Source organism: Staurois parvus, unplaced genomic scaffold, assembly GCF_062004578.1.
Source record: "Staurois parvus isolate SC_StPar_1 unplaced genomic scaffold, SC_StPar_1.0 ptg001299l, whole genome shotgun sequence".
Lineage (NCBI taxonomy): Eukaryota > Metazoa > Chordata > Amphibia > Anura > Ranidae > Staurois > Staurois parvus.
In genome coordinates, this window is record NW_028319095.1 from 4620 (window position 1) to 31592 (window position 26973).

At 52.1% G+C, this 26973-nt stretch overlaps 1 protein-coding gene across 1 annotated transcript; it reads left to right on the forward strand.

Moving 5' to 3' along the window:
* The first annotated feature begins 425 nt into the window (after window positions 1-425).
* Window positions 426-26612, forward strand: LOC149437382 (centrosomal protein of 131 kDa-like). Its single transcript, XM_089660974.1, has 11 exons — window positions 426-508; window positions 2249-2855; window positions 2954-3183; window positions 5036-5143; window positions 5375-5492; window positions 11969-12043; window positions 14887-15029; window positions 17656-17833; window positions 19588-19784; window positions 21626-21686; window positions 26415-26612. Exons 1-11 carry the CDS (start codon window positions 426-428, stop codon window positions 26484-26486), a joined length of 1872 nt encoding a protein of 623 aa, XP_089517100.1. The 3' UTR covers window positions 26487-26612.
* Window positions 26613-26973: the final 361 nt, after the last annotated feature.

The following is a 26973-nucleotide window of genomic DNA, read 5'->3' on the forward strand; positions in this document are numbered from 1 at the left end:
GATTTCATTGGATCTGGGGAGTCAGGAGCATCTCCAGACCCATTACTTTTTTGAGACTCAAAGATAAGAAGGATACCCTTTGCCCCCGAGTTTCTTTCCTCAACCAGGACATCATTCTCTCTCCAGCCTCAGCTGTTCAAGAGGAGATCCTTATTGACCGGATGGTCCCTGTAGGGAATTTTTTTTTTTTCATTCCACCCTTCTGGATGGATCTGGTAGAGCCACTAGTAGTTACTAGTTAATGTGATTGTTTTCTTGTTCTTCTGAGATCAGGCTTTGGTTCCCCATACTTGGTAACAAAAGCACTTGAACGGGACCAGGTGGTTACAATCATGTGCCAGCTTTGGGCATATGGTCCTTTTAGGTGGCCCCTGAGCTGCAGTGAGCTGCACAGGAACGTTGCCATCCTATGTTGGCCAGTCAAGATGGCTGAAGACCGGCATCTGGAACCAGCTGGGGAAAGGATGATGTTGAAGGACCTCAAAGGCGTTGGACTGTTGGAACAGAAGTAAGTATCTCTGCCTTTAGTCCCACTTTAAAGAAAAAATAATGTTGGGAACGTCGGAGGTAAAATGAGGTGATGTCCAGGCCTACCCTTTACTGCAACGGACTGACCTGAGAACATTGTCCTTCAGGGATGTCCTTCAGGGATGTCCTTCAGGGATGTCCTTCAGGGATGTCCGGAGAAGTTTCACTGTTGCAGGTAAATCTTCACACGTCTGTTTCTCATCTGTGTGGTGACGTTAGTTCTGCTAATCTACGGATTAGTATGGATGAGTTAATCCCATTTTATTGTAGATGTTCGATGTGTCAGAAGTGGAATTTCCAGAACGAGCTGTTACCTGCATGGGAGATTTGTGCTCCCGTCCCGGGTCACTGCAGGCAGCGACAAGCAAATTCACAGCAATGTTTATCTAAGGAATAAAGCAGAACCATCTAATTAATAATCATCAATAAAGCTGCGTTCTCCTGTCACCGGGTGTCACGTCGCCACCCTCCATGTTACTCCAGGAATAGATATGGCTCCACTCCAACCAATTCCTGCAATAAGTGAAATGAATGTCAGATGAATAATCAAGAAAACAACAATCTTCAAAGCTGGATCATGCTGGCCACCCACAGACAATCGTTCAAAAAACTTTCAATACTCGATCGTCTGACTTTCGAAATGCTAATAGGCTAATTGTGATTCTCAAAATGCAAAGTTTTATGGCAAGAAAACAGTCTGTCATGTCGGATTTTTGTAGCCTAAACGATCGATTTTCTAAATATTAGTATTGGAATCGATTGAAACCGTTTAGAAAAAAAAATTCAATGCACTTGTGTGTTCAAATGTAACCCTGGAAGTACGAGCGACAAATAGATCATTCTCATGTAAATCCTGTATAATAATAAAGTCATTTCTAACTCCGCCCCAAACTACATCACCAATCTTGTCTCCAAATATCACCCAAACTGTCCTGTCCGCTCCTCACATGGCCTCCTGCTCTCTACCTCCTTGTCTCCTCCTCCCATGCTCGTCTCCAGGACTTCTCCAGAGCTTCCCCCATCCTCTGGAACTCGCTTCCCAAATCTATCCAATTATTGCTTACTCTGCCCATTTTTAGGCAATCTCTTAAAACCGATCTCTCCTATGATCCCCCACAGTCATTACCTTTTGTACCACTAGCCCCTCCCTCTTAGATTGTAAGCTCCCAGGAGCAGAGCCCTCCTAACCCTCTTGTATTGATCTGTACCCACCCCCACACCCCAGCTGTTTTTGTTGCTTTGGTTTTTTTTGCCTTGTTCAGATGTCTTCAGGCCAGTCATGTGACACACCGGGTCCTTCTCTTTCGGTCCTCGTTCTCTGTGGGTCCTTGTTCACTCTGGGTCCTCCTTCTCTCTGGCTCCTCCTTCTCTTTGGGTCCTCCTTCTCTCTGGCTCCTCCTTCTCTTTGGGTCCTCATTCTCCATCAGTCCTGAATGATGCAGAGAACGGGACTGGAGTGATTATACCACAACTTGCTACATCAGCACAAAGTTAGTGCCACAGTGGTTCCTGCTCAGGTCGCCCCGCCACGGTGATTCCCGCTCAGGTCGCCCCGCCACGGTGATTCCCGCTCAGGTCGCCCCGCCACGGTGATTCCCGCTCAGGTCGCCCCGCCACGGTGATTCCCGCTCAGGTCGCCCCGCCACGGTGATTCCCGCTCAGGTCGCCCCGCCACGGTGATTCCCGCTCAGGTCGCCCCGCCACGGTGATTCCCACTCAGGTCGCCCCGCCACGACGGTTCCCGCTCAGGTTGCCCCGCCACAGTGGTTCCTGCTCAGGTCGCCCCACCACGGTGTTTCCCGCTCAGGTCGCCCCGCCGCGGTGTTTCCCGCTCAGGTCGCCCCGCCACGACGGTTCCCGCTCAGGTCGCCCCGCCACGACGGTTCCCACTCAGGTCGCCCCGCCACGGCGGTTCCCACTCAGGTCGCCCCGCCACGGCGGTTCCCGCTCAGGTCGCCCCACTACGGCGGTTACCGCTCAGGTCCCCCGCCGCGGTGGTTCCCGCTCAGGTTGCCCCGCCTCGGCGGTTCCCGCTCAGGTCGCCCCGTCACAGTGGTTCCCGCTCAGGTCGCCCCGTCACAGTGGTTCCCGCTCAGGTTGCCCCGCCTCGGCGGTTCCCGCTCAGGTCGCCCCGTCACAGTGGTTCCCACTCAGGTTGCCCCGCCTCGGCGGTTCCCGCTCAGGTCGCCCCGTCACAGTGGTTCCCGCTCAGGTCGCGCTCATGTGATGTCCTCAGTCTTCCATTGGCTGTCATTGATCCTGGAAGACTGAGGACACCTAGTGACGGAAAGGAATCACTGCGAGGGACAGCACCAGAGAAGAGGCGAGTGTTGCAGCCAGAGCTGCTCTTGTTTTCCGGTTCTGCTGGGGAGCTGTAGAAATCATTTTGTAAAAAGTTGGTCTTTTTCTCTCCATCTCCTAACAGAAGCCATACGTTTTTTTTCTCTTTTCAGGCCTAGAACCTGAGATCCAGAGACTCATCTCCAAACACAAGCAGGAAATCCGCAAGCTGAAGGCGCTTCACGAGGCCGAGCTCCTGCAGTCCGACGAAAGGGCCGCCATGCGTTATGTGCGCCAGGCCGAGGAACTGCGCCAGAACCTGGAGCGTGAGAAGGAGGAGCTGAGCCAGAGGGAGCGAGAGCTGGCAAAGCAGAGGTGAGCGCGGCGCTGCAGGGGGGAGGGGAGTCTCTACATTCAAGAGCACCTGTCACAGCTGGGCTAATGGAGGAACCAAAGACTTGCACCCCATTCACACTCGTGAGACGTGTCCTGAGACTTCAAAGTCACATGACAAGTCATGCTCCATGTTTTCCATTGATAACCGTTCATATATGTGTGACTTAAAGCAGATTTCTAGCTGCAGGAATATCATTCAGGCAAAAATGTTTAGATTGGATTGTGATTGGTTGTCTTAATGGAAATGTATCCAGAAGACGGCTACAGTGCGGTCAGCTAGTTCTGAGAGGGCATATATGGACGTCCTCCCAGAGCCACACCCCCCGCGCCCGGTCTGTGATCGCTGTGTCCTTTGGAAACAGCTGATCACATGACTAGAGAATGGGCCAATCACAGCTGATCACCGGGTAAATAGGAAATGCCGGTTATCATCAGTCCTCTCCCCATGCTGACAGTGCGAAAGGAGAGGAGAACCGGTAAGTGGCATTTTGCAGGGGGGTATCTACACTGACCATCAGGGCACTGATCATCAGTGTAGCCCCATCAGTGCAGCCAATAATGCCCATCAGTCCTGGCAATCAGTGCTCATCAGTGCCGCCTATCTGTACCCATCAGTGCCACCTATCTGTACCCACCAGTGCCGCCTATCTGTACCCATCAGTGCCGCCTATCTGTACCCACCAGTGCCGCCTATCTGTACCCATCAGTGCCGCCTATCTGTACCCATCAGTGCCGCCTATCTGTACCCATCAGTGCTGCCTATCTGTACCCATCAGTGCCGCCTATCTGTACCCATCAGTGCCACCTATCTTTACCCATCAGTGCCGCCTATCTGTACCCATCAGTGCCACCTATCTTTACCCATCAGTGCCGCCTATCTGTACCCATCAGTGCCGCCTATCTGTACCCATCAGTGCCGCCTATCTGTACTTATCAGTGCTGCCTATCTGTACTCATCAGTGCTGCCTATCTGTACTCATCAGTGCTGCCTATCTGCACCCATCAGTGCTGCCTATCTGCACCCATCAGTGCTGCCTATCTGCACCCATCAGTGCTGCCTATCTGCACCCATCAGTGCTGCCTATCTGCACCCATCAGTGCTGCCTATCTGTACCCATCAGTTCTGCCTATCAGTGCCGCCTATCTGTACCCATCAGTGCCGCCTATCTGTACCCATCAGTGCTGCCTATCAGTGCCGCCTATCTGTACCCATCAGTGCCGCCTATCTGTACCTATCAGTGCTGCCTATCTGTACCCATCAGTGCTGCCTATCTGTACCCATCAGTGCTGCCTATCTGTACCCATCAGTACTGCCTATCTGTACCCATCAGTACTGCCTATCTGTACCCATCAGTGCTGCCTATCTGTGCCCATCAGTGCTGCCTATCTGTACCCATCAGTGCTGCCTATCTGTACCTATCAGTGCCGCCTAACACTGTCCATCAGTAAAGGAGAAAAATTACTTATTTACAAAACTTTATAACCAAAACGTTTTTTTTTTGTTTTAAAAATTTTTGGTCTTTTTTAGTTTGTTTAGCAAAAAATAAAACCGCTGAGGAGATCAAATACCACCAAAAGAAAGCTCTATTTGTCACAAAAAATGATAACAATTTAGCCCGGGTACAGTGTTGCATGACCGCACAATTGTCATTCAAAGTGTGAGAGCGCTGAAAGCTGAACATTGGCCTGGACAGGAAGGGGGTGACAGTGCCCGGCAGGTGAGGGGTTAATGAATACAGAGCGGGATGACGTCTTATGTCTGCCTGGATTTTGGAATCTTCCTATGATTGAGGAAATCGTTCTTTATTGATCGGAGGCTTTGTGTGTCCAGGTATGAGAAGCAGCTGGTGCAGGAGGAGCAGTCCCTGCAGGAACAGCGCCGGCGTCTGTACAGCGAAGTGACCGAGGAGAAGGAACGGTTAAACCAGCAAGCTGCCAGGTGAGAGATTGGAGGGGGAGGGGCTTATATTACCTGAACTCCATACATGAACCTCTAAGGGGGGGGGGGGCATGGCCTTATAGAAGGGGGTGTTCAGTGATCACATAAATCATGCATGGCTGTCAGTGTGAACCCGGGTTACCTTCTCATTGGTTGTATGGCGTGGTGGTGGGAGGAGACTGAGCCACGTGTGTTGTCTTTTCTCATTGTTTTCTTTGGGGTGTCACACAGGCAGAGGGCGGAGCTGGATGAACTGAGGAAGCAGCTGGAGGATAACTGTGCCCTGGCCACCCGCGTGCTGAAAGAAGAGTACGAGAAGAGCAAAGAGGAGCAGGACAGGAGGCACCAGGTAAGCAGCACTTGCAGCAAGTCACAGGAAGGGGCGCTACACCCGGGTATGAGAATGCAATGATTGGTGGATGGTAGAGAGTTTAATCCTCCCTCCAGCCTCCCCTCCCGTCTTGCACAGCTGTACCGACTCCTCCCCTTCAGTCTTGCACAGCTGTACCGGCTCCTCCCTCCCATCTTGTACAGGTGTAGTGGCTCCTCCCCTCCCGTCTTGTACAGGTGTACCGACTCCTCCCTTTCAGTCTTGCACAGGTGTACCGACTCCTCCCCTCCCATCTTGTACAGGTGTAGTGGCTCCTCCCCTCCCGTCTTGTACAGGTGTACCGACTCCTCCCCTTCAGTCTTGCACAGGTGTACCGACTCCTCCCCTCCCATCTTGCACAGCTGTACCGACTCCTCCCCTTCAGTCTTGCACAGGTGTACCGGCTCCTCCCCCTCCCGTCTTGTACAGGTGTACCGACTCCTCCCCTTCAGTCTTGCACAGGTGTACCAGCTCCTCCCCCTCCCATCTTGTACAGGTGTACCGGCTCCTCCCCTCCCATCTTGTACAGGTGTACCGACTCCTCCCCTTCCGTCTTGCACAGCTGTACCGACTCCTCCCCTTCAGTCTTGCACAGCTGTACCGGCTCCTCCCCCTCCCATCTTGTACAGGTGTACCGGCTCCTCCCCTCCCATCTTGTACAGGTGTACCGACTCCTCCCCTCCCGTCTTGCACAGCTGTACCGGCTCCTCCCCCTCCCATCTTGTACAGGTGTACCGGCTCCTCCCCTCCCATCTTGTACAGGTGTACCGACTCCTCCCCTCCCGTCTTGCACAGCTGTACCCGGCTCCTCCCCCTCCCATCTTGTACAGGTGTACCGGCTCCTCCCCCTCCCATCTTGTACAGGTGTACCGGCTCCTCCCCTCCCATCTTGTACAGGTGTACCGGCTCCTCCCCTCCAGTCTTGTACAGGTGTACCGGCTCCTCCCCCTCCCATCTTGTACAGGTGTAGTGGCTCCTCCCCTCCCATCTTGTACAGGTGTACCGGGGAAGGCAAAATATAAGCAGACTAAAGGCACTATGAGGGGGTCCGGCTCTCCGGCGATGCTGTAGGAGGTGGGGGTGGGAAGGGGGCCGTGTGCCTAAGGGGTGGATTTACTATATGAATCATCCAGTGCACGCCTAGGCCAGGAAGCAGTTAAAGGGATTCTGACACGTTTTTCATGTAACTTCCTTGATTCAGAGATCATCGCGGTTGGGAGAATTCGGAAGATCCGCGTATTTAGACTGAAGTGCATCCAGAAAGACCTGGAAATGTTATTCTGGCATAATAATTACTTCTCGGAGCTTTGACACTCAGATTTCCAGCACAATTGTCCTCAGCCTGGCTTTCAGAGTGCCACGTCTGGACTGGACCTATGAGGACCTTTGGACACCTAGAGCCACCTAGAGTACCTTCAGACTCCATTCTTTTTAAAAGTTTGCTGCAGAGTGCCTCCCAGGCCTGAGCTGTTGGCATTGCAGGAGCAGTTTTCCTGTCTGAAGACTCCGGCTGGTCGGTTGCTGAGGTCCCTTTATTTCCTTTTTCCGTGGTCTTACCGTGCATTGGGGTATTACTGCGGGTCTGAGCTCTGACGCCATCCATTGGCTGAAATGTGCACGTGTTCTCTCACTCTCTTTTCCACCATAGAGCATCTCTCAACTGATGTTCCTGCTGAAGGAAACCTCTTCCCCCCCCCCCCTTCCTCCGCTAATCCTGCTTGAGGAAGTGTCTCCCCCTTGTCACTCCTGCTTGAGGAAGCATCTCCCCCTTGCCACTCATGCTTGAGGAAGCGTCTCCCCCTTGCCGCTCCCGCTTGAGAAAGCGTCTCCCCCTTGTCGCTCCCGCTTGAGGAAGCGTCTCCCCCTTGCCGCTCCCGCTTGAGGAAGCGTCTCCCCCTTGCCGCTCCCGCTTAAGGAAGCGTCTCCCCTTTGCCGCTCCCGCTTGAGGAAGCGTCTCCCCCTTGCCGCTCCCGCTTAAGGAAGCGTCTCCCCCTTGCCGCTCCCGCTTGAGGAAGCGTCTCCGACTTGCCGCTCCCGCTTGAGGAAGCGTCTCCCCCTTGCCGCTCCCGCTTGAGGAAGCGTCTCCCCCTTGCCGCTCCCGCTTGAGGAAGCGTCTCTCCCTTGCCGCTCCCGCTTGAGGAAGCGTCTCCCCCTTGCCGCTCCCGCTTGAGGAAGCGTCTCCCCCCTACTGCTTCCATTTGAGGAAGCATCTCCCCCTTGCCGCTCCCGCTTGAGGAAGCGTCTCCCCCCTACTGCTTCCATTTGAGGAAGCATCTCCCCCCTGTTGCTCCTTCTTGAGGAATCATCTCCCCCCCCGCCGCTCCCACTTCAGGAAGCGTCTCCCCCCCGCCACTCCTGCTTCAAGAAGCATCTCCCCCTTGCCGCTCCCGCTTCGAGAAACATCTCCTCCTTGCCGCACCTGCTTGAGGAAGCATCTCCCCTCTGCTGCTCCCTCTTGAGGAGGCGTCTTCCCTCTGCCGCTTCTGCTTGAGGAAATGTCTCTCCCCTGCCACTCCTACCTGAGGAAGCATTCCATGCTGCTCCTGCCTGAGGAAGCATCTCCCCTCTGCTGCTCCTTGAAGAAGCATCGCCCCCCTGCTGCTCCCACTTGGAGTCACATGGAAATTTGGTTCCTACTGCCAGTCTACAATGACTTAGGCCATGCTATCAGCTGCCTGGGTTTCATGCATACCTGAGTGCTCGTCTCTTACCCTGAGCCTATACATTACCTTACCATCAAGCGGTTGCAATGTCTGATTGTAGACCTATGGGAACAGTCCCACTATACCGGGTGCCTCCACCTCACATTCTATCAATGGTTCTGGGACTGCTGGAAGAATGCCTTCTGATGGTGCTGATGCCTACAGCTTGGAATCATGATATCCACTCATCTTAGAAGTCGGTTCCTTCCAGAGGTCTGCCTTGGCTCTGTCAGGTATGGTTGGGCCCTCTCCCCTCTCGGCTCTCTCCTTCAGATGAGGTTATTTCCATGCTGGAGTTGGACAGATTCCCCTCTTATTTACCGATGCTAATTGCAGAGGCCTCAAGCGTGCCCCCCGCGCCCTCTCCTGCAGACTAGATCTGATTTGTTTGCGGCTTTAGAGGGTTCCCAGCCATCAGCCGCAGAGAATTTGTGAGTCACTCGGGTCCTTGACTGATGACCTTGAGGCGTGGCAGTCTACTGCTGGAACGGCCAAATTAAAGGAGACTTATTGGCTCTTATGGAAGCCGTGTACTACTCTGAAATTGCAGGATTGACCTATTTCTTCTATCGGTGCTGTTTCTAGTTTACGTTCCTTTAAAGACTTCCCCTTTGCACCCCTTTTCCGACTTTTTCTCCATGGAAAAATCTTATCCTGATTGTTCAAGCAGATTCTGCTGGCCAGTAATCGTCCAGATCCAGCAATTGGCTCCCTATGTTGATGCACACAGCAAAGCTCTATTTTGAGTCCATTCAAGGTTCCTGCTTTGACTGAAGCCCTGATGAAGGGGACGTTTGTTAGTGTTCGTTCAAACCAATACATTTTATCCTTTGGTCTCCTTCCGTTGCTGGAGGAGTCTCGTTTCCCAATCAGCATCTTGGAGCTTTGGGGAATTTGGTTGTCTCTGCAGCATTGGAGCATCCTACTTGGATCCTACCTGAATAAGCTGGTCAATGCCGTGGTTGGACATCAATCATCAGGGGTCCCCTGTGACTCCATGAGATCTGAATCCGGTCCTCTCTACCCCTCAGAAACGGATGTTGGAACCCATTGGAAACATTCAATTCTCTATTCTTGTTTTTGTAGCCATCACTTCTGCCAGTTGGGTGTCTGAACTGGTGGCCTTACCCTGGTTCATTGGATTGAGGTGCCTGGTGTAGCTCCTGCCCTTCACCTCATTCAGGACATTTTCCTTCTCTTCCTCTGTCCAGCTCCAGTTGACCAAAAGAAAATTTTGTTCTATTGTCTGTATGTTTTAGGCTGTGAGATCCTACCTCTCACCTACTTTTTCAGAAAGGTGGATTTCCATTTTCTTGTCCCGGATGGTCCTCATAATAGAGCTCCGGCTTCTCGTTCCACCATCTCTCTGACAGGCCATTATTCAAGCTAATGGTCATAAGGATTTCACCCTTTCCCGTCAAGGAGCGCTCTATTTGATTTGTGAGGTTTTTCGGCATCCGGTTCTGTTTTCCAGATTTGTAAGACTGCTAGTTGGCCCTTTATGTTCACTCATTCTCGAAGTTCTGCCAGGTGGACATTGTGGCCTTCCCTCTGTGACTTCCTTTAGGCGGCTCTTTGGCCCGCCGACCGTCCCCAATTGTTTTCTGTTTTCTTGGGAATGTTAGCAGTAGTTTGCTGTGTTGCCCCCCCCCCCCTATTTAGAAATTCCTGAAGGTTGAAGGCTCGATTCACACTTGTGCGACTTTGGACACGACAAGTCGCAGCACTTTTCAATGGCACACATTGGTATCTCTGCAATGTAAAGTCGCATCAATTTTGAAAAGGTACCTGCAGTACTTTGATGCGAATTTTGATGAACTTATGTCCAGAGTGCAAAGTTGCATTCCAAAGTCGTCTTTGGAGTCACACAAACGGAGCCTGAAACTTCCTGTGTCCCTCAATGGATGAGAAGGGAAGAATAGGATACCATTGGGGGACACAACAATGCAAGAGGGCTAGGAGGCCCTGATCCTGGGAGCTGACAATCTAAGACACTGTACTGTAGGGTGACGTATTTAAAACAAAAACATAAATAATAATATAAAAAATAAAATAAAAATGTAAAATACAAGTTTTGAAAACTTTTGATTTTTGGTTATAAACTAATTTTGGGGTTTTTTTCTACTAAAAAGCTGAATACATTTTGGCCGAGATTTATGAAGAAAGATTATTTATTTGCAATATTTTATAAGAAGAACACTTTTTTTTTTCAAAATGTTTGGATTTTTCATTTATATAGCAAAAAAATAAAACTCCCAGCGGTGAATAAATACCACCAAAATAAAGTTTTATCTGTCTCAAAAAATGTTAAAAATGTCATCTGGGTACAGTGTTGCATGACCGCGCAATTGTCATTCAAAGTGTGAGAGCGCTGAAAGTTGAAAATTGGCCTGGGGGGGAAGAGGGGGGGAAAGTGTCCGGACTGGAAGGAGGGGGAGTGTCCAGACTGGAAGGGGGGGGGGGGGGGGGAAGGTTCTGGACTGGAAGGGTGGGGGGAAGTGTCCGGACTGGAAGGGGGGGGGGGGGAAGTGTCCGGACTGGAAGGGGGGGGGAAAGTGTCCGGACTGGAAGGGGGGGGAAGTGTCCGGACTGGAAGGGGGGGGAAATTGTCCGGACTGGAAGGGGGGGAAAGTGTCCGGACTGGAAGGGGGGGGAAAGTGTCCGGACTGGAAGGGGGGTGAAAGTGTCCGGACCGGGAAGGGGGGGAAAGTGTCCGGACTGGGAAGGGGGGGAAGTGTCCGGACCGGGAAGGGGGGGAAAGTGTCCGGACCGGGAAGGGGGGGAAAGTGTCCGGACCGGAAGGGGGGGGGGGGGGAGTGTCCGGACCGGAAGGGGGGGGGGAAGTGTCCGGACTGGAAGGAGGGGGGGGGGAAAGCTTCCGGACCGGAAGGGGGGGAAGGTGTCCGGACTGGAAGGGGGGGAAATGTCTAATGTTTGGGGGTTCAAAGTCATTTTGTAGCAGATTTTTGCATGTAGGAGAGAAATGTCAGAATTGCTCCTGTGGCCCCTGAAGGGCCCTGGGAAGGATGTCATGGCGGGGACCTAATCCCGCTCTCTGCTCGGAGTTCACCTCTAGTACCCGCAGGGCAGGACGGCCGCGTTCGTTTCCAGCGGGAAGTCGTTGTACGTTTTGGCGATGATTTCTCCGGGAAGTAATACGTTTCTGGCGGTGGAATTATTTGCCTCAATATTTGTGTTGGGAACGTTTCAGGGAAGCAATAAGATTGGCGGCCGGAATGGGAAGACAATTGTTTGGGAACGTGGATGTCCTGGAAGTCGGATGATTTGGCTGCATTGAGCTCCACGCTGAGCAAACAACTAAATACACAAATGAATAGAGAGGAGATGTAATACATCACAAAGGATTTGTATTTCCATCCAGTCCTGAGATTTACACAGCTCTGCTACACAGCACAGGCCTGTTTGGCAGGGTAGGGGACCTGATTTTTCCCTGCTTGAGGTCTTGTCCCTCTTCCAGCTTCTGATTGGACAGTGAAAGGAGAAGCAGCAGACTGATGAGCTAGTCTCTCTGTCACTCCGCTCTCTCCTCCTGTCAGTGACGTACATCAGTATGACACAGCGAACACTCATCTCTGTATAATAGCGGCTCTGCGATGTGTCAGACCTTAGCGCTCTGACAGCGACTTCTCCCCGCCTGCCGTCACATGGAGCCGCAGAGTCATGGGTCCCGAACGTGAGATTGACGGAATTCGAGTTGTAACACCTTCTTATGTATTTTCTGCTTGACTGCAGGCCGAGACCAAAGCCCTGAGAGAGCGATCCGAGATCGAGAAGCAGGCGTGGGAGCAGAACTACATGAAGAAGGAGGTAAACACCGCGCCATTGTCTGCATGTCTCCGAGTGATGGACGCCCTTCCTTAAAGGGACTGGACCCCCCACATGGAAGAGACGTTTATTATCCAGAGGAGCCGGGAAAGCATCGCACCCGAGAGGAGTACATGGCGGATACCGTGCGGGGCCCCTGCATGCGTCAGAATATCTGCTTGGTGTATGGGGAGTACGGGGGTGTATAATGTATGGGGTGTATAATGTATGGGGTGTATAATGTATGGGGTGTACGGGATTACGGGGATGTATGGGGTATACGGGATGTTCGGGATAGTCGGGGTGTACGGGATGTTGGGGGTGTACGGGATAGTCGGGGTGTATGGGATAGTCGGGGTGTATGGGATGTTGGGGGTGTATGGGATGTTGGGGGTGTACGGGATATTCGGGGTGTACGGGATATTCGGGGTGTACGGGATATTCGGGGTGTACGGGATGTTGGGGGTGTACGGGATGTTGGGGGTGTACGGGATGTTGGGGGTGTACGGGATGTTGGGGGTGTACGGGATGTTCGGGGTCTATGGGGAGTTCGGGGTGCATGGGATGTTTGGGGGTGTATGGGATGTTTGGGGGTGTACGGGATAGTCTGGGTGTACGGGATGTTGGGGGTGTACGAGATGTTGGGGGTGTACGAGATGTTGGGGGTGTACGGGATGTTGGGGGTGTACGGGATGTTGGGGGTGTATGGGATAGTTGGGGGTGTATGGGATGTACGGGATGTTGGGGGTGTACGGGATGTTCGGGGTGTATGGGATGTTCGGGGTGTACGGTCAAGCAGATATTCTGACAGGAAGCTTCAATGAACTACCACAGAGCTGCTGGGATTTGTAGTTCATTCACCCAACTCTGTGAATGAGTGACACGGCTGTGTGGGCGGAGCCCCGCACGGCTGCGCTGTTTTCAGATCTGACAGTATGGGGGGGGCGCCTACTGATGGTGGCTGCTGTCTACCGGGAATAGGAGGAATGAAGGGGCGCCCGATGTCCAGAAGAACGAACTTTTGATGGTAGATTAGGAGGCATTTATTGAGAGTAACAAGTACATCCAGCCAACGCGTTTCGGGAGCCCTGAAGAAGGGAGAGTCCGTTCTCCGAAACGCGTTGGCTGGATGTACTTGTTACTCTCAATAAATGCCTCCTAATCTACCATCAAAAGTTCGTTCTTCTGGACATCGGGCGCCCCTTCATTCCTCCTGTTCCAAGTCTAGGTGTGGAAACGACCCCAAGGCCATCCCAGAGAGGCAGCAGCCCAAATCCTAAGAGGGTTTACCACCAATATCCACCATTGGGTACAACTCACTAGAAGGACTTCTCCCCCCCCACCCCCACAACCACCCACCTACCACCCACCTACCACCAGTGACCCAGTCAGTCCAGCGCAGTCTTCAGCACAAACAAGATGTCTGCAGTCTGGATGTCATCCTCTCCTAGGTCTGTTCCGTCCTCAGAGTCCTCTTTGGCTCCGTTGGGTGTGGCACCCAGATTGAGGTTCATGTCATGGAAGACTTTATGGTCCAAATCACCCAATTATGATGGACTGCAGAGGCCACAGGAACCCTCCTATTGGCTGTTCTGTCCCTGTGAGGTTGCAGCGTACTGCTATTGCTCCCAACCAGAAGCCCCACTGCCTGCCCGACATCCGTTCCCAGCCACGGGACCCCACTGCCGCTGTCCGTTCCCAGCCACGGGACCCCACTGCCGCTGTCCGTTCCCAGCCGCGGGACCCCACTGCCTGCCATTTGTTCCCAGCCGCGGGACCCCACTGCCTGCTGTCCGTTCCAAGCCGCAGGACCCCATTGCCTGCCATTTGTTCCCAGCCGCAGGACCCCATTGCCTGCCATTTGTTCCCAGCCGCAGGACCCCATTGCCTGCCATTTGTTCCCAGCCGCAGGACCCCATTGCCTGCCATTTGTTCCCAGCCGCAGGACCCCATTGCCTGCCATTTGTTCCCAGCCGCAGGACCCCATTGCCTGCCATTTGTTCCCAGCCGCAGGACCCCACCGCCTGCTGTCTGTTCCCAGCCATAGGACCCCACCGCCTGCTGTCTGTTCCCAGCCGGGGGACCCCATTGCCCGCCGTCCGTTCCCAGCCGCGGGACCCCCGCCACCTGCCCACCATCCATTCCCAGCCACAGTACCCCACTGCCCGCCGTCCGTTCCCAGCCGCGGGACCCCTGCCGCCTGCCCGCCGTCCGTTCCCAGCCACGGGACCGCACCACCCTCCGTCCCTTCCCAGCCGCGGGACCCCACCACCCTCCGTCCCTTCCCAGCCGCGGGACCCCACCACCCTCCGTCCCTTCCCAGCTGCGGGACCCCACCACCCTCCGTCCCTTCCCAGTCACGGGACCCCACTGCCCGCTGTCCCTTCCCAGCCGCGGGACCTCTGCTGCCTGCCGCCGTCCTTTCCCAGCCACAGGACCCCACTGCCCGCCATCCGTTCCCAGCTGCGGGACCCCACCACCCTCCGTCCCTTCCCAGCTGCGGTACCCCCTCCCACCATCTGTTCCCAGCCGCAGGGCCCCGCTGCCTGACACCCCAGGCTATGGCCTTCCGCATTGCCTGACCCTGCTTTCTCCCACCACACCGACATGCGCTTCCATCATTCCCGCATTCATCGATCGGACATTTAATAAAACATCGAAGAAATAAAAGATAATTGGACTTCATTCCTTTCTGCCGATAATCCGGCTGTCCTCCTCCAATAGACAGACAGACGAATCTCGGAATCCCATTTGTCGATGACTCTGACCTCATACTGACACGTCGGCACGGACGACTTTTATGGGGCAGTTACGGAACCTTTTCTCACCCCCCGTTGTTCCTGCAGGAAGCCTGGCTCCTGACCCGGGAGAGAGAACTGAAAGCCGAGGTCCGGAAGGGACGGGACAAGGAGATCGAAGTCGTGATTCAGCGTCTGGAGGCAGAGATGTCAACGGCAAGAGAGGAATGTGAGCGAGCTGCAGAGAGCAGGTGCAGAGAACGAATTCTTCTACCAAGCCGAACGCTGCCCTGCGGCCACAACTTAGATTTACGGCTGGAATATTAAAGTGGAATTCCGGATATACATCTAACCAGCCTTAGAACTGCCCCCTCCCCCTCCTCTTCCCCCCCTCCTCCCCCCCCCAACACCAACTATATACCTACCTATGTTCAGCCCACGTGGTCTCCCCTGGGTCAGGCAGTGCTGCTGCAGGGGAGAGGAGAGGGTGCCCAACAATGGCCGTGATGTCACCCATAGGCCTCAGTGGCCTTTCTGTTTTTGCTGCCCCCTCTTCTCCCCTGCAGCCATGCTCACTGACACAGGGAAGGTGGATCACATGACCGCAGCGGGCTGAGAATAGGTAAGTACAGTATATACATCTAGTATACACAGGTTAGTTAGCCTAGGCGGGGGGAGGGCAGTATTAAACAAAAAAAAATATTGTGGCCCCCTGAAAGATGCTGCCCTAGGCAAATGCCTGGTTTGCCCCGCAGTGGTCACGCCCCTGCCCCAAACCATGAGGTAATCTGTGGTTCCTCATTGAGGGCGCTGCAGCAAGTCCCCGGGGGGTCCCGTTAAGGCCGATGGTGGGTAAATAACACCCCCACCCAGCTGACCCTCCATCTCTCCCACATATGTGGGGAAAGCACAGATCACAGCCCACCCTTCTCTCCTGACCACCCCAGGCACTTGTATGTGACATCACATGGGAGAGAGGAGGAGGACTGGGGGGGATCGGTGCACCAGAAGAGCTAGAAATGTGTCTCCGCAGCTTCCCTGCGTTGCTCCGCATGATCACATGACCCCATGGCCCTGCTGCACCCTCCCCCAAATGCTGCTGATCTCAGGTTTGACCCAGAATGCAGCATCTGTGCAGAAAGTTCAAGAACGAGCGTCATGTAGGAGGCTTCATTATTCCTTCTATTTATTGCCGTTTCTAAAAATTATATCAGCGGCCGGCAGATCACACCGATGTCCCCAGAGCTGTAGACCCAAAAATGACATCCAGGGTTCCCCAAGATCTCAAGCTTTCTCCAAAGGGTTCCCCAAGATCTCAAGCTTTCTCCAAAGGGTTCCCCAAGATCTCAAGCTTTCTCCCAAGGGTTCCCCAAGATCTCAAGCTTTTTCTGAAGGGTTCCCCAAAATCTCAAGCTTTCTCCAAAGGGTCCCCCAAGATCTCAAGCTTTCTTCAAAGGGTTCCCCAAGATCTCAAGCTTTCTCCCAAGGGTTCCCCAAGATCTCAAGCTTTTTCTGAAGGGTTCCCCAAAATCTCAAGCTTTCTCCAAAAGATTCCCCAAGATCTGAAGCTTTCTCCCAAGGGTTCCCCAAGATCTCAAGCTTTCTCCAAAGGGTTCCCCAAGATCTCAAGCTTTCTCCAAAGGGTCCCCCAAGATCTCAAGCTTTCTCCAAAGGGTTCCCCAAGATCTCAAGCTTTCTCCAAAGGGTTCCCCAAGATCTCAAGCTTTCTCCAAAGGGTTCCCCAAGATCTCAAGCTTTCTCCAAAGGGTCCCCCAAGATCTCAAGCTTTTTCCCAAGGGTCCCCCAAGATCTCAAGCTTTCTCCAAAGGGTCCCCCAAGATCTCAAGCTTTCTCCAAAGGGTTCCCCAAGATCTCAAGCTTTCTCCAAAGGGTCCCCCAAGATCTCAAGCTTTCTCCCAAGGGTTCCCCAAGATCTCAAGCTTTCTCCAAAGGGTTCCCCAAGATCTCAAGCTTTCTCCAAAAGGTTCCCCAAGATCTCAAGCTTTCTCCCCAAAGGGTTCCTCAAGATCTCAAGCTTTCTCCCAAGGGTCCCCCAAGATCTCAAGCTTTCTCCCAAGGGTCCCCCAAGATCTCAAGCTTTCTCCCAACGGTCCCCCAAGATCTCAAGCTTTCTCCCCAAAGGGTTCCTCAAGATCTCAAGCTTTCTGTTCAAAGGGTTCCTCAAGATCTCAAGCTTTCTCCCCAAAGGATTCCTCCAAGATAAAAAGGTTTAGAAAGGTTGAAGAAATCACTTGATGCATTCAAATAATTGTGACATCCAGAATACGCTTTACACTGGGGATGCAGATCCAGAATACGCTTTACACTGGGGATGCAGATCCAGAATACACTTTACACTGGGGATGCAGATCCAGAATACGCTTTGCACTGGGGATGCAGATCCAGAATACGCTTTACACTGGGGATGCAGATCCAGAATACGCTTTGCACTGGGGATGCAGATCCAGAATACGCTTTGCACTGGGGATGCAGATCCAGAATACACTTTACACTGGGGATGCAGATCCAGAATACGCTTTGCACTGGGGATGCAGATCCAGAATACGCTTTACACTGGGGATGCAGATCCAGAATACACTTTACACTGGGGATGCAGATCCAGAATACGCTTTGCACTGGGGATGCAGATCCAGAATACGCTTTGCACTGGGGATGCAGATCCAGAATACACTTTAGACGGAGGATGCAGATCTTCATTATAGACTTACAGTGGCCCTAGGAAATGTGTGATTACTGAAGTGTCATGGCCGCTCCTTTGCCCGTATTGTCATGATATAAAGACGATCTCACTGTAGATCGACTCCCCTGGCTGACTGAGAGGTCACAAGTCTCACCACAAGATGTTTTCTGTCGCAGGATTAAACGAGTTCGGGAGAAGTACGAATCGGAGCTGCAGGAGATGGAGCAGTCGGAGCGGAAGCTGCAGGAGCGCTGCAACCAGCTGAAGGAGAGAGTGACGGAGCTGGAGGGGGAGCAGATCCGGCTGCAGGGGCTCCTGAAGCAGAGAGAGCAGGAGGTGGAGGACATCAAGAAGGTGAGGGGGGGCGCCGTGTGTCTGTGGATGAGATGTGGACCACAGAGGCGATGTACACCCTACAGTTCAATAATGGGGACTTACCCCTTCATATGGGGAGCTGGAGCCCGGGGACAGCATTGTATTCTTGTTTGGACCTGTTGCTGAGAACGTCTGCTTCTATGGTGACAACGCCGCCTAGGTGTGAGGCTCAGAGTTGTCACCGTAGGATGACAACATGCCAGGGCACAGTGGGCGGGACATTCAGGTTGATTGACGCCATTGCCGGACACTCTAGCATAGTCACAGCACCAGACCCGCCCCCTAGATCAGCTGACGTGATCGAACGACATAATTGCACCTGATTGTAATGTGTATGGTACAGGGGCGGACTGGCAGTGCCCGAGGGCCCGGGGTCAGTAGGGGGCCCCATGAGATGCCCCTGATACCTTTTTCACAGGATTTTTTGAGTTTGGGAAAGGACACAGGGGCCCCATGATCCCCTATTGCCCGGGGGCCCCATGAGTTGTCAGTCCGCCCCTGGTATGGTGACCCTATGGGCTCATGCACAGTGGTGGCTGGGGGGGGGCGGTAAACACAGGCAGGGCTGCTGTTAGAAACCACAGGGCCCCATACAGCCAACCAGACAGGGCCCCCTCATACAGTTTACTAGGCTTCAGTTATGAATGAACATAGTGAGTGATCGGTACCGATCGCTCATTGTGTTCATTCAGGAAAGGAAGGGGTTGGTAGATGTGACATATTTACTTGACCCTTCCCCCGGTCTCCATCCTGAAGGATCCTATTGGATGCTTGCAGCTGCCGGTGGGCAGGAGAGGAGGGAAGCCGGCAGCACTTTAGTAGATGGGGGGCACACAGGGGAGGAAACGGATGGTGTACAGGGAGGGGGATGGGTCATGGGTGTGGCTGGAGGGCGATTACTGAAGCTGAAAGCCAGCGGGATGCAGAGGAGAAGAAGCCGGATTTCAGCTGCTGTAGAGAAGAGCCATACGGGGGATCGGTTCCAGTAGTTGCCCCTCCCCCCACTGCCTTGCTGATCACATCCGATTCACCCAGCTGCCTGGGCCCCATACGGGAGGACTGTTGGTACCTCTTATCCCTGGCCCTGAACACAGGCAGGCTCATCCGCCTGGTTTTACCCCCCCCCCCCACCTAATGTGTGAACAAGCCCTTAGAAGGGATTTCCCGCACTTTGAGAAGATTCTTGTTCTCTTTATAAAGAGTTAGGGATAGGAAGGGGCCCCGCGGGGAGCGGAGAGGGTTGGAGCCCCGCGGTGAGCGGTGAGGGTTGGAGCCCCACGAGGAGCAGTGAGGGTTGGAGCCCCGCGGGGAGCGGTGAGGGTTGGAGCCCCGCGGGGAGCGGTGAGGGTTGGAGCCCCGCGGGGAGCGGTGAGGGTTGGAGCCCCGCGGGGAGCGGAGAGGGTTGGAGCCCCGCGGGGTGCAGAGAGGGTTGGAGCCCCGCGGGGTGCGGTGAGGGTTGGAGCCCCGCGGGGAGCGGAGAGGGTTGGAGCCCCGCGGGGAGCGGAGAGGGTTGGAGCCCCGCGGGGAGCGGTGAGGGTTGGAGCCCCGCGGGGAGCGGAGAGGGTTGGAGCCCCGCGGAGAGGGTTGGAGCTCTTCTCTATCCAGAATGTTAGAAAGTGTTGTTGTTGTTGTTGTTCTTTATATACTTTTAATGCTGAATAGGAATATCCCTTTAAGAGATTAGGAGTTTCTGTCCCTTTTAATGAGCGCTCCTCTTTGCTGACCAATCACAGATCACAGACCGGTTAACTGAGGAGAGGAGGAGCCTATCAGATGTGATCCGCCAGGAGTTCGCCGACCGCCTGGTCATAACGGAGGAAGAAAACAAGCGGCTCAAAATCGAAGCTTCCGAATCTCAGGCCCGCCATCGCCTGGAGCTGGAGAGAATCACACGGGAAAAGGAGGAGGAGCTGGAGGAGGTGCACAAGAGGTGAGCGCCGGCCCCTGGAATGTGATTGGCAGCCTGCTATTGGACGCTTGTTCCATTACAAATCCCATTCTAGTAAAACGCACAAAAATATATCAGAAACAGAGAAAAGTGATGGAAGAAAACGACCGAGTGCTTCGAGTCTGCCGTGGTTTTGTTTTTTGTGTGTTTTCTTTTTGTTTTTTGTGTGTTTTGTTTTTTGTTTTTTTTGTGTGTTTTGTTTTTTGTTTTTTTTGTGTGTTTTGTTTTAGTTTTTTTTGTGTGTTTTGTTTTTTGGTTTTTTTTGTTTGTTTTTTTGTGTTTATTCTTGTGTGTTTTTTGTTTTGTTTTTTGTATTTCACTGTTTTGTCTGCGTTTAGATCTCCGCTTGCCCCACGCATGTTTGAAGTTATTACTGTTGACCGTCTCACTGCTTCTGCCTAACAGAGGCTATAAATTCTGTTTGTCTGCAAATCCCAATACAGGCGGAGCTCGGTCTACGAACGCCTCGGTTTACGTCATTTTCGGTTTAGGAATTTTTTTGGCAATATGAAGCAAGTTTCCCCAGGATGCATTGCGTCTGGTAGGGTTATAGCTCCGCCCCTGTGACTGTAAAGTGCACTTTATAAAGAGTTTTGAACAGATAAAATCCTTTTTTTTTACTTTTTTCTGACCTCCGGAACGGATTAATTGGTTCTCAATGCATTCCTATGGAAACCGCGTTTCGGTTTACAAATTTCTCGCAATGCGAAACATCCCGCAGAACGCATTAAATTCGTAAACCGAGATGCGCCTGTATCGCCTGGTAGAAGTAATGATGACATCATCACTGCTCTGCTTATGGTCTGACCAGAGCTGTGGGAGGGACCCAGCAAGCTCCACCCACTATAGGAGGGTAAGGGGGGGATACAATACCAGTCACCCGGGCAAGGTGTCTGATTTCCCAGCATGCACAGCTTGTCTCCTGAGGCTGCTGTGAGCTGCCCCATTTATCCAGAGGCCATCATTAATGGCCATGGTTTTGGAGTGAGATGTCCAACGAGTTCTGAGCCATGACCCCAACCCGACTGAACACCTTTGGGATGGATTGGACCACCGATGGTGAGCCAGGTCCTCTCCTCCAACATCAGTACCTGACCTCACAAATGGGACAAATTCCCACAGACTCCTTCCACTCTTCTGGTAAGATCTTTCAGAAGATTTTGGAGGATGGCATAGCCACAAAAGGGACCAACGACATGGTTTGACCAGATTATTGTGGAGGAACTCCAGTGTCCTCCATGAATGAATTGGAAAATCTTGAGGAAAGCCTTCCAAGAAGAATGGAGGCTGCTATAGCTGCAAAGGGTGGGAAGTCCATCATTAATGGCCATGGTTTTGGAGTGAGATGTCCAACGGGTTCTGAGCCATGACCTCAACCCTACGGAACACCTTTGGGATGGATTGGACCACCGATGGTGAGCCAGATCTTCTCCTCCAACATCAGTACCTGACCTCACAAATGCTCTGCTGGCTGAGTGTCCACAGGCAGTAAAATGTCCCAATTCCCCTTTAAGGGGGCTGTCACTTTCGGGGTACTAAATAAACACCCCAAAGACCACCTTCCCATCATTTACATGTCCTTGTTGTCCCCCAGCTAGAAGGGCTGAGCCCTTGACCTCAGAAATTGTCCGGTGCAGGTTCGTGCCTCCTACATGCAGGAACATGGACTGTAGGCTGTTGCCGTGACTGTAATACGTGACCGCAGGTTTATACACACCAGACAGCCAGGCAGTTGGAATTTCTGAGTCCGCTCCCCACACTCCCCTCATCTCCTCCTGAATCGCTTCCAGGAACGTAACATTTCCCGTTTTTTTTCTCTTCAGGGTGAAATCTGCCATCGTGAAGAAAGAAGAGACGGTGAACAACCTCCGGAAGCAGTGCGAGGTCAGTGCCCAGGGAGCGGCATTAAAGTGGGACTCCGGATACTTCTCCTGTATTGGATATAGTGGAAGGATTTGAACCCAACAGAGACCCCCCCCCCCCCTCTTTTCTCTAGGTTACCGTCCTGATGAGCGCAGTGAATGGATCTGGGTCGGGTTCTCATTGATCATGAGACAGTCAGGGGAGAATTCAAAAAGTAGGAAAGACCAGAACTTCCTGAAAAGGCCGTGCTGCACCTCAGCCGACATTTCAGGGCCTCACCAGAAGGGGAAGGGGGGCGCCAGTGAGACCCAGAAACCTTGGAAGTAACTCCAAACCAGAAATGTCATCTATTGCAGCTTCCCGATCGTTACATGTGGCGGCTGCATTAGTTTTCTTCTTTTAGGTGATCCAGCCAGTAACACACTTCCTGAATTAGAACGCCCCACTCTGGAGGAAGGAGCACAGGGGGCACAGCATTGTCAGTCGTGGGGGGGGGGTGCTATTTAGATACACTAACACATTGAAGCCAAACTCCACCCCCCACTTTATAATCCATTACAGGATGAAGGTTTTACATCAATAAATAGAAGCCGATCATTGTAAGCGCCCCTGTCAGTGGTCATTGGTTGGTCTCAACCCTCCAACTGCTACATGTGCTTGTTCTGTTTAAAAACAACAGACTTATTGGCAGGATCACCAGGTGGAAAGAAACAAGAAAACGAATGCAGCCACCACTGAGAATCGGTAATCTGCATTATGTTTCCTACGGATTTCATTTGTCTTTTTCACGATATTTTCGATGTAACCTCAGTAATTGGCGGGGGTTGCGTCTGAAGTTCCGGCGTTGTGAGCGATGGCGCCTCACGCACGCTGCAGCCAATAGAAGACGCTTTTAGCGTTTGAGCTTTTCTCCACCTTTTCTCTCCCCTCCATGTTGTCTGTCTGTCCTCCTCACTGCAGCCATTTTCAGGAGTTTAAAGGCAGAAAAAAAAACATAATTTGTGATTTCAGGAGAGGCAGAAAAACTGCTCAAAAGTGGCAAAATGCGCTAATGCATCCCAATGGGCAGAATTCTGACCAATAGAATGAAAGCGTTCACTCCAGACACAGGAAGCTTTGTACTGAATACTCTGGAGGGGAAACATTTATACGTTTACAGTGAGCATGGAATCCATATCACCGATAGCCATTCACTCCAGACTGAGGCACGGCTGGGGCAGGATGGATTTGTTTACAGCGCAGAGTTCACAGGCAGTATACATGACCTCTCACCAGTACAGTGCCATGGTATGGAAGGGGGGAAAGGGCCCTGTAGGCAGGAAGGGGGGGGGGGGGGAAGGACCCGGTAAGGAAGGGGGGGGGGGGGGGAAGGACCCAGTATGGAAGGGGGGGGGGGGAAGGGCCCTGTAGGTAGGAAGGGGGGGGGGAAGGACCCGGTATGGAAGGGGGGGGAAGGACCCAGTATGGAAGGGGGGGGGGGAGGGCCCTGTAGGCAGGAAGGGGGGGAAGGGCCCAGTATGGAAGAGGTGGTGGGGAGGGCCCTGTAGGCAGGAAGGGGGGGAAGGGCCCGGTATGGAAGAGGTGGTGGGGAGGGCCCTGTAGGCAGGAAGGGGGGGAAGGGCCGCAGCAGAGAGGCGGGGCTATGACCTCCGCACCCCGCACTGTCTGTGGGCAGTAGGGATTTCTGTGCTGAGATCGCACTCACTGACCACTCCCGGCACAGTCACTGAGCTGACAACGACAGCTCCTGCTCTCCAGCAATGATTGGGAGCCGGTGGGACCCTCTCCCAATCTTGTGACCCCTGACAGTCACTCACAGTGGTCATGTGGTCAGACACACCCTCCTGTCCCTCCAGGCATAATAGCCGAGTGAAAGGGATTCTGGGGCTGGACGAGGGGGGGGAGGTAAATACCTAATCTAGCCCAACTTGGCCCAAACAAACAATTTCCTTCAATAGTGTCTGCTGTCAGCGCCGTATAATCTGTAACTTCTGCTCCATACAGCGCCGTGTTCCGGCAATGGTACAAGGTCTACACATCATCTGCCGGAACAAAAATGGTCAGGCTGAGCGCTGCTCATCCATTCACAAGAAGCTTTGTATTTTTATGAATGAATACAAGGCTTCCTCTGATTGGTGAGGTGGAGAGATGGGCAGATTACATCACCATCTTCACTCCAATCAGAGGAAGCCTTGCATTCAATAAAATAAAAAACAACACTTCCTGTGAATGGATGAGCAGCGCTCAGCATGACTTGATTTTGCTGTGGGAGGGGGAGGGGCAGTCCCTGTGCTGCTGATGCTCCCGCCGTCGGCTCTCTCTATTGGTCCAACCAAACTATTGAAAGCTGAACTTCTCTCTCCATCTACACGGAACATTCTAATCCTTGTACCTTCCCATCCATTCACCAGCAGCAGATCAGATTTACAGGTTTCTGGCCTAGGCAAACGATGTCATACATCCCAGGAGGGGAGGGAGGTTCTCAGCTCAGCCAATGCCTGAGCTAAGGGCAGATGGATTCCAGGAAGGAAATGCTACATGAAGCATCTGCCCTTACTCAAGATGGCCGCAGCCAGAAATGCCAGGAGGTGTTATTTCTAAATGTCTCTGCAGAATAGAGCATGGAGGGACATGGATGGAGGGATGGATGGAGGGAGACATGGATGGATGGATGGATGGAGACATGGATGGATAGATGGATGGAGACACGGATGGATGGAGACATGGATGCATGGATGGAGATATGGATGGATGGAGACATGGAGGGATGGATGGAGACATGGATAGATGGATGGAGACACGGATGGATGGAGACATGGATGCATGGATGGAGATATGGATGGATGGAGACATGGAGGGATGGATGGAGACATGGATGGATGGAGACACGGATGGAGACACGGATGGATGGATGGAGATATGGATGGATGGAGACATGGATGGATGGATGGAGATATGGATGGATGGAGACATGGATGGATGGATGGAGACATGGATGGAGCATGGATGGATGGATGGAGACATGGATGGATGGATGGAGACATGGATGGATGGAGCATGGATGGATGGATGGAGACACGGATGGATGGATGGAGACACGGATGGATGGAGACACGGATGGATGGATAGAGACATGGATGGATGGAGGGATGGATGGAGACATGGATGGATGGATGGAGGGATGGATGGAGACATGGATGGATGGATGGAGACATGGATGGATGGAGGGATGGATGGAGACATGGATGGATGGAGCATGGATAGATGGATGGAGACATGGATGGATGGAGACATGGATGGATGGATGGAGACATGGATGGATGGAGACATGGATGGATGGATGGAGACATGGATGGATGGAGACATGGAGGATGGATGGATGGAGACATGGATGGATGGATGGAGACATGGATGGATGGAGACATGGATGGATGGAGGATGGATGGATGGAGACATGGATGGATGGAGCATGGATGGATGGATGGAGACATGGATGGATGGAGCATGGATGGATGGATGGAGGATGGATGGATGGAGACATGGATGGATGGAGCATGGATGGATGGATGGAGACATGGATGGATGGATGGACAGATGGAGGAGTTCGATTTGTGGCGCTCGGTTCCACTTTAAAGTGACGGCAAAGTTGGAGTTTGGCTTTAAAAAACTTAAAAGGCAAACAGGTGTCATGGCGGCGAGTTACTGAAATGTGAGAGCGCAAAACCTGGGGCCGCTGTGCATGGGAGCCAATCAGCTTCTACCGCCAGTTTGTTCCATGAAGCTTTGCCAATAAAAGCTGGAAGCTGATTGGTTCCTCTGCAGAGCCGCCCAGATTCGGCCCTCTTGGTAAATCCCGCCCTTTGTGTCCAGTGAGCCCCATTCACAGCTGAGCGCTCTGCAGCTCGAAGCGCCAAAACACTGGAGGAGAAAGAAATCGATGATTCTCCAGGATGACGGTTCACATCTCCTCGCCGAGTCGCCTGAAGTCCAAAACAAACTCTGGAGCTTTATTTGTAGCTCAGATTGGGCAGATTTGAGTGTTTTTGGCGCCTTTTTATTCCCATAGAAATGCATATTTTTACACACATTTTGCATGATTTTCTGCTCAAATTTAAAAAAAAAAAAATAATATATGAATAAAAAAAAAATGTAAAATATATAAATAAATCCACAAAAAAAGCTAAATAATTAACACCTAATGTTAACCCCCCAACCCTAAAAAATATATAAATGATTATTAATAATAAACACCCAATTAAAAAATAATAATAATGATAATTTTATTAAATTTTTTTAAGGGTTAATGTTTTGGGTTATTTCTTATTACTTTGTATTTCTGATTGTTTTTGTGTATTTATATTACATTTATTTGTTTATTAACAAACGAACAAAATAATAAATAAGAAGATAATAAATTATATGTATAAAAATGTTTGTTTTTTTTTCAGTGGTTTTTGTCTTTTTTCAGCCAGAATAACTATGTAACTATATTAACATAACAAAAATAATAATAAAATAAATTGAATTCTGATGGAAAAGCTAGAAAAGCAGCAAAACCCAGAAAGATGATAATTTCTCTATTGGCTAATTAAAGAAAAAACACGACGCTCAAAAACTCTGAATGGAAATGCGCAAAAATGCGTAAAATGTCGCAGAATGCGCTGCGGTGTGAATGCAGCCTGACTCCATAGATGGGGGTCTCTGGTGCGATGAGGATTCTCTCTGATGTCTCTCTCCTCTTCCCTGCAGGCGGCGGTGAAGCGAGCCGACCACCTCGAGGCCTTGCTGGAGCAACAACGCAAGCAACTGTTATCCAAATAGCACCCCCTCCCCCCACCATGACGGCCGGATGTGGCTCCCCGTGACGCTGCTGCAGGATTTTAGTTTGTTTTATGTTCCGGACACATTCGCGTTTTTACCTGTTAAATATATATTTTTGTTTTTGTACGACTTTGTCTCGTGTTTTGACTTTAAAACCCGAATTGAACTTTCGGTTTCCTTTTGGCTCCACCCATTGCAGGTCCATCGAAACCAGAAAGGTGCGCAAAGTCTTCTTGGAGGACCACAGGCCATTCGAAGTAAATGGTCTCCCAGCACTCAGTCCTGCCCCCAGCACAGTACAGGGTTGTCACAAAGATCTAGGAATTGCCCCCCCCCCCCCATGGGTAGAATCGCCCCCAGAGCCAGAGGGGGCTTTAGGGCCGCTGACAACGGACTTCAGTTCTGTATGGATGGCATCAGTCCCAAGACACTGCTGGGCTCATCCAGAATCCATTGCTGGGTGCAGGATTTGTATTCTCATAGACTT

Coding starts and splice junctions, on each gene's coding strand:
- LOC149437382 (XM_089660974.1), top strand. CDS start 426: ATGGCTGAAGACCGGCATCTGGAACCAGCTGGGGAAAGGATGATGTTG. Junction 2,856..2,953: donor CAGCACCAGAGAAGAGGCGA/GTGTTGCAGCCA, acceptor ATCTCCTAACAG/AAGCCATACGTTTTTTTTCT. Junction 19,785..21,625: donor CTGGAGGAGGTGCACAAGAG/GTGAGCGCCGGC, acceptor TTTTCTCTTCAG/GGTGAAATCTGCCATCGTGA.